We start from the raw sequence: 6,856 nt of genomic DNA, 5'->3' as shown, positions 1-6,856 counted from the left end.
TGTACTCCATGACCAAGAAAGGAAACGATATCAGAATCATTAAGGATTCGGAATTAGTTCCAAAAACGCTATTCTTGATGATGATGGCTCGCAATCATTTCTATTACTGGAATGGATTCGAGAGCTCCAAGATCTGGAAAGATGCAGGACATGTGCGGAAACAGTATCAGTATCGGAAACAGTACCATTATGGCTTCGGAATTTCTATTACTGGAATTGGTCTGGGATCAGGAAAAAGTGCGGAACCTGTGTGGAAACAGTATCAGGAACGTTATGGATTCGGAATCATTGCCAGTACCGACATGGGTTTGAGATGGACTTCAATATCATAAAAGAAACATCAGATCCAAAATTGGAAACCGGCCGGAAACAGCACCCAGGAATCCAAAGCAAGAGCTCAGGACCAATCGACATCAGTTCCAGAATCAGAATGAGTTCGAGATGAGCTTTAACACCAGGACAGAAGCGAGACATGTGCAGAAACAGTATCAGGATCATTATCGATTCGGAACTGATTGCAAGAACGATATGGATTCGGAATCATTTATATTACTGTAATGTGTTCGAGATGAGCTCCAAGACCAGAGCCAAGTCTGGGAACTGTTCGGAAGCAGTATCAGAAAAGTTACAGGATTTGGAACTAGTTGCAGGAATGATACGGATTAAACTACACACAGAAAAACATAGATTTCAAATAAATATAGCTTTATTAAGTGTCAACTACACTGTTTGTAAACAATCCAAAACCAAAGTTCACGAATCGCTGCTACCGCTTAACATCCTCCATCATTGCTTCCGAACTGCCATAGCCCGCCCGCTAGAACCCGTAGATGGCTGCAGTGTAGCTGAAGTACAGCGTACTGTACGCTTCGATCACGAGCCGTATTTGGCGCTGGCCGACACCGCCGGACACGACGTAACCGCGGCCCAGGGCGGTGCTCTGCTGCACGACCACCTCCACGTACGACACGACCGCGCCGACACCGGCCGTCGGGTACTGCAGATCGAGCCGGACGTCCTGGGGCGTCGGCCACGACTGCTGGTTGGACGACAGCCCGACCAGCCGCTCGCTGGCCGAATGCGCCCCCACACTGTACACGATCTGCTGGCGCGTGCTGCCGCCCGCCAGCACCTCCGACTGGCGCACCGGCACGAGCGGGGTGACCTGGAGGTCCGGGTTGGCCCGCCGGAACGCCTCCAGGTCCGGCACGGTCTCGACGGTAACGTGCAGTACCGGGTCGGGCACGGGGCCGGCGATGACACCGCCGAACAGCTGGATCAGGGCGACGCCCAAACAGACGCGCAACACGGTAGACGACGAACGCATGGTTGATTTGTGGGGAGGAGAGCTGTAATACAATGGCGGCCAGACGTTCGGAAGCACCTTTTATACATGGCAGTAGATCTAGGTTAGTGGTTAGTGCAAACGGAAATGCCACTCGAAAGATAGCGCACTCACAGAGGGAATCGCGTCGGCGTCTTATCGCCACGAGAGCCAAGCCGGTGCGAACTGCGTGAACAAAAATAAAACCAAAAACAACAAAAAACTCCCCCGCACCTGTCCACGCGATGGGACGTTGAGCTTGAGTCACCTACCCAATCGAACCCGCTGTGATATCTTCGCGCCCGTAATCCCTGGAATAGGAAGTCAATCAATTCGATCGCTCGAAGCCTTTGCGCCCTTCAGCGTAAAGTGTTTCGGTTGAAAGTGAGAGAGGTATCATCCTCTTTATTGGACACTTAACATCGCCACAACGCCACATCCCTTTCATCGCCAGTGCCGGTTGGAGTGCGCCGGATGTCTTCTACGCCGGACCTAGAGCCTAGAAAGTGGGAAGAAACTTTGCCGCCCGGGAATGAAATGAAATGGAATCAACACTTTTGAAATGAAACAAGGGACATTTAGAGCCCCTCCCAACACTTGTCTAACCATTGAGCAATTCGGTTGCCGGAGTTCGTTGACCTAGACAGAAACCTACGGGGAAGAGAAAAAGAGTCCGCCGAAAATTCTGCAATTCTTCAGAAGAGAAAAAAAAAAACCAAACGTTTGCACCGTCCTTTTGCGTCCTGCTGAGGAGCGTGTGTGAGTGTGTGTGTGAATGCTGAAAGTGTGTTAAATCCCGGATGCTAGTGGGGGAGGAGGAAAAGGGAACCACGGCAATGGTGGCAGGGACGCTTTCCCCTCCGCTACCGGCTTGCGTTACCGTCTGCTGTAGTCCGGCTTCTTGGTGGCGGGCTGGTGGCGCTGGCCTCCTCCGTGCTGCAGCTCCTTCTCCGGCACCGGCCGGCTGCCGGTGGGCCCGCTCGTCGGCTCCCGGCCGTACTCGCCCTCCTCCCCGTACCCGCCGGCGCCACCGCCGTCCGGTCCGATCGTGTCCGCCGGCGAGTGGAGCGACCCGGCCCGGTCCCCCTGCTCGGACGCCGGGCCGGAGGGGCGGCCGGCGGCGTCGGCAGCGGGCCGCCGGCACCGGCTGCCGGCGGGTCGGCCAGCGGGGGCATCGAGATGTCGTACTTCCGGGGGCGGCCGCGGGACAGGTGCCGCCGCTTGAGAAACTCGTGATCGTCCACCATCCAGAACGAGCCGAAGTCGTCCTCGTACCGGACGAAGCACTTGTGCAGCGACAGGTTGGTGCGTATCGCGTTCTACACCAATTGAATAAGAGGGAGGAGGAGGATGGATGGCGGGGAGAAAGAGGAGAAGGAGGAGAGAGAAAAACCGACACAGTGAACCACGGCTGCCCGGACCGACCGTTTTGTCATCGTTCTACTCGGTTCCACTAGCAGCCGAAGGTTAGCAGTGTGTGCTGAAGGGGACACGAACACTTACAGTGAGTAGTACGATAGAGTCGACTCCTCACCTCCATTTTTTTTGTTGTTGCAAAGCAGACACGAACCGCAATGGCACGACTGGGAAAATGGCGTGATGGCGGTTAGTAAGTCGTGCGAGCAACGGGAAGGGAGGAGCGCAGTGCATCTGTCATTGTTCTACGGCGGCAGTGATGCCATCGTTCGTTTGCAAACAAAAATATCTAGCACATTCCTTCGCACAGAGCAAAAGAGAGAGAGAGAGAAACAGAGAGAAATGGAGAGCACAAAACCAAAACAAAAATAGGTCGTACGATAAAGCCACGAACCGTTTGTAGAAAAATGGCGGCGGTGGCGGCGGCGCCTTGAGCGTGCTGGCAACACTGGCGACGATGGCGGCCGCTGCACGGGGCGACCCCGAGTGCGGTGGCGGCGGTGACGACGACGACCCAGCCGAGGCCAGCGTCACTGCCGGCGACTGTTGCTTCTTCTTGCCGCCCTGGTGTCCGGTGCCGCCCTGCTGGGAGGGATGGTGGTGGTGCTGCTGCTGCTGGTTGTGCTGCTGCTGCTGCTGGAACTTAAACTGCATGATGCCGAGCTTCTGGGGGCGCCGCTTGCAGAACTCGGCCTCGTTCACCGTCCACACGGCGCCCTTAATGTTTTCCACCCGCATGAAACACTTGTGCAGCGACAGGTTGTGCCGTACGGCGTTCTGGGACAGTATGGTTAGGAGGTCGCAAATGGTTTTGAAAAAGTGACCACGGCACGGAAGTACCAACATTCTGAGATCTCTTTGGTTCACTTCGTGCACCCTTGCCGCGCTTACTTACCTTCCAGGTGGCCGCGTTGCGCCGGAAGTAGCAGAACGTGTTCTGGAACCAGTTGTAGATTTCGTTCAGCGTCAGCTGCTTCTCGGGTGATTCTATGATGGCCTACAATGGGGAGGGAGAGGAGGTGAATAAACAGGCAGAGAGAGCATTTGGCAGAGAGAGAGAGCCCTTACCTGGCGGATCAGTGACGCGTACGTGAACGGTGGCCGCACGTCGTGGCTGCGGTAGAACTCCCTGTTCTTGTGGACATCTGCGAAGGCAGGCATGAGAGAATACAATTTCAGTTGAACCAGCTACCTCGCTGCCTGTTTCTGCGTGGTGATAGGAATTTCGTTCCACAACCTGCTCGGTACGTTTCGTTCTTTACATGGAACGTGAGAACCTTGATTTCTACACTGTAGGACCTACGCGTCTACGTGTGGATGAACAAAATCGGAACTCAAGCAACTAATGGAAATGGGGATTCACTACTCGCGAGCTACTTCAGAGTTAACGAGCTTCGAATGGCGACTTAAATTTGGGAACTCACTCTCTAAGAGACTAAAATTGCTAGTCAACGATAATCGTTGGTTCAATCTCAAACATTGATTGAGATTTAAGGCTCGCGTGAGTTACTGGTGGACATCCCTGGTGGTACATCTCGAACGACTCAACAAGATGCCCGTCAATGGTTGAAGCCTAGAATAGACTGTCCCACCATAGCGCCTCGATAAACCTGCCAAATTCCATACATTTGTGATGTTTGATGTCTAGTTCAATGACTGCCAGAGCGACGGATAACTCGTGATTGAATTAAGTAGCTGTGATTAAGTGACTGTGGGCTACTCTTCGTCATTGAATGATTTAACACATAGCTTAGTCGTTGTTTAACTCTTTAGAGAGTTATCAAATACCCAGATTATGGCATTGACGGACAGTGAGTTGCTGGTTCATGATGATACCCTGACTATGAATTGAAGAGGGACGAGTTTATCGCTAGGATAATTAAGTTTACAATTATTGAAGTGACTTCAACAAAGTTGGCCACTTTAGGTCCCTTAATCTCAAACCCTCAACATCCAACTCCATTCCTCCCGAACGTGTCTCAATTGTTGTGTCTTTCTGTTTTACCTATATTCTTAGTATTCTACAAAACAAAAAACAAAAGAGTTGGCCTTCGAAGCAGCGGAGTCAGGTCCATTAAGTCTTTTGTAGATAGGCACCATGGTTAGGTAAATTATGCTCTGCCTCGTGGACCGGATCCATTGCAAAGTATTATCTCCGACGAGGTAAAACGACCACAGTTTAGCATCACATAGCTCTCAATCTTCTGAAGTCGTGAGAATTCAGATTCATAAGCCAGAGAAGATGTAGTAGGACAGAGATGAATGTACAATCCCATTGTACAGTTCAATCCTTTCCTCCAAATCAATATCATTTTCAAGCCTTATGATTTCTAAGCTACAGTTAAGCACCACACAGCTCTCATACCTCCATTCTGGATACTCTGAAGTCATGAAAATTCAGTTCCAGAATACTGGGAAGGTTTAGTAGGACAGAAATCAATGTACGGCCCGCTTGTATAGTTCCATCCTTTCCTCCAAATCAGTATCATTTCTCACTCTTGTGAGATCGCTAGCAATTTTCTTAATCACATCATCAATTTGAAGAATGAAAGCGCGATGTGTCATCGCACTATTAGCCTAAGATGTTTAAGTTCTGAGACTAGTCGACCTAACTCACTCATCGCAATTTAACTCTCGAAGGAGTTGCCGCAACTCACACACATCAAATTCACACCAAGTTATTTGCCACAAAAGAAAGTCCACCGTTGGGAGTAATTCCCATCACCATCATCTGTGTCCCCCCTCTTCCCTTCTTCCAACCCGCTTACCGTCCTGCACGTCCGGATAGTTCAGCTCTAGAAGGAGACGGAGAAGACTCGCGATTAGTGTCGGTGCCGAAAGCGACCCGGTGCCGAAAACGACCTACCGTCGCTGTCCTGGGGCGAGAAGTACTTGGGCCGGACCGCTCCACCGCCCTTGGACGACTTCGTGCCGCCCGTGCCACCAGCTGCCGCAGCCAGCGACCCAGCACCCGGTGGCGACAGCGAATGTAGCGCCGGCTGGTGGTGATGGTGGTGATGCTGCTGCTGCTGCTGCTGCTGCTGCTGCTGGGCACCGTGGTGATGGTGTAGATGATGTGCCGCACCGCCCAGCCCGACGTGATGCTGCGGGTGGGTGAGCCGGACGCCCCCGAACGCACCCTGCACCATGTCGGCGGCCAGCTCGGCCGGAAAGCGCAGCCCGGCGATCAGATCGAACGGCCCGACGGGCGTAACGTTCCCTCCCGGCTGGGCGGCGCTCGAGCCGGCCGATGGCGGCTGCGTTGATGGTGCCGGCGGTGGCGGCGGCGGCGGTATGGCCGGCAGCTGGGACAGAAAGGAGCCGCCGAACAGGGCGGCGGCCGGCGTGGCCCGCAGCATCTCGTTCTTCTTGTTCAGGTGCAGTATCATCGCCTGCAGCCGGTCGCGCTCCTTCTGCAGCTGCAGGTGCAGCTGGCAGACGACCTCCATCTGGATGCGGGCCTGGGCCGCCGAGTAGTCGCCGTTGATGTGGTCCGAGTGCAGATGGCTGTAGAAGTCGTCGAACTCGTCGAACACGCGCTCGCAGCCGGGCCAGCGGCAGGCGCCCCCACCGAACAGCGGGTGGATCGTGGTCGAGCCGGCCCGGGACGAGGACGACCCATTGCCCGGCTCATCTGCAAAGCAAAAGGGTGCCACAGGGGACGGTGTATTAGTAAGGGAAAAAAAACGTTTGCGATTTGTTTGCTGGGGGGGGGGGAGCAGACGGAAGCACTGCCAGCAATCGTAACGCGCGTTGTTCCGATGGTTCGACAGGGTTCGAGGGGCCAGGCCGCACGTCCTCCACGTGGGAATTGCTGCGAAAAAATGAAACTTTAAAACGTGTTGATCGTGGCGACAAATTTCGGCTCGGGCGTCGAACTGCCCCAACTGCAACGGGCGTGATGGCGTGTCTAGACGAAAATGGCATTCCTGCTGTGCGTTGCCCGCTCACACACACACACACACACACACACACATGGGCACAGCACGGCAGCGAGTTGCACTTTGGTGCACACGTCTGCGCTCTGCTCGAAACCGTCGAATTGCACCCCTTCCCACCGCTTGTAGGTGGACCCGGAGGGGAAATCGGGATGCTGGACGTCTTCATCTTAAGCCT

At 53.9% G+C, this 6,856-nt stretch overlaps 2 protein-coding genes across 3 annotated transcripts; both read right to left on the bottom strand.

The window, feature by feature from the left end:
- Window positions 1-690: 690 nt before the first annotated feature.
- On the bottom strand, window positions 691-1,578 carry LOC121603404. Its single transcript, XM_041932058.1, has one exon. The coding sequence runs from the start codon at window positions 1,325-1,327 to the stop codon at window positions 818-820; it is 510 nt and encodes a 169-aa protein (XP_041787992.1). The 5' UTR covers window positions 1,328-1,578; the 3' UTR covers window positions 691-817.
- Window positions 1,579-1,656: 78 nt separating this feature from the next.
- On the bottom strand, window positions 1,657-6,687 carry LOC121603390 (forkhead box protein D1). 2 transcript variants are annotated; one of them, XM_041932038.1, is made up of 6 exons: window positions 5,607-6,687; window positions 5,509-5,535; window positions 3,809-3,885; window positions 3,636-3,737; window positions 3,135-3,517; window positions 1,657-2,643 (listed from the first exon to the last, which is right to left on the bottom strand). In XM_041932038.1, exons 1-6 carry the CDS (start codon window positions 6,187-6,189, stop codon window positions 1,926-1,928), a joined length of 1,890 nt encoding a protein of 629 aa, XP_041787972.1. In that variant the 5' UTR covers window positions 6,190-6,687; the 3' UTR covers window positions 1,657-1,925. The 2 variants fall into 2 exon arrangements, with proteins under 2 accessions (XP_041787972.1, XP_041787980.1); XM_041932046.1 differs by lacking the exon at window positions 3,135-3,517 and having other exon boundaries at window positions 2,091-2,643.
- Window positions 6,688-6,856: the final 169 nt, after the last annotated feature.

Source organism: Anopheles merus, chromosome X (genome assembly GCF_017562075.2).
Source record: "Anopheles merus strain MAF chromosome X, AmerM5.1, whole genome shotgun sequence".
Taxonomy (NCBI): Eukaryota; Metazoa; Arthropoda; class Insecta; order Diptera; family Culicidae; genus Anopheles; species Anopheles merus.
This window is presented reverse-complemented; position numbering and strand designations above follow the sequence as displayed.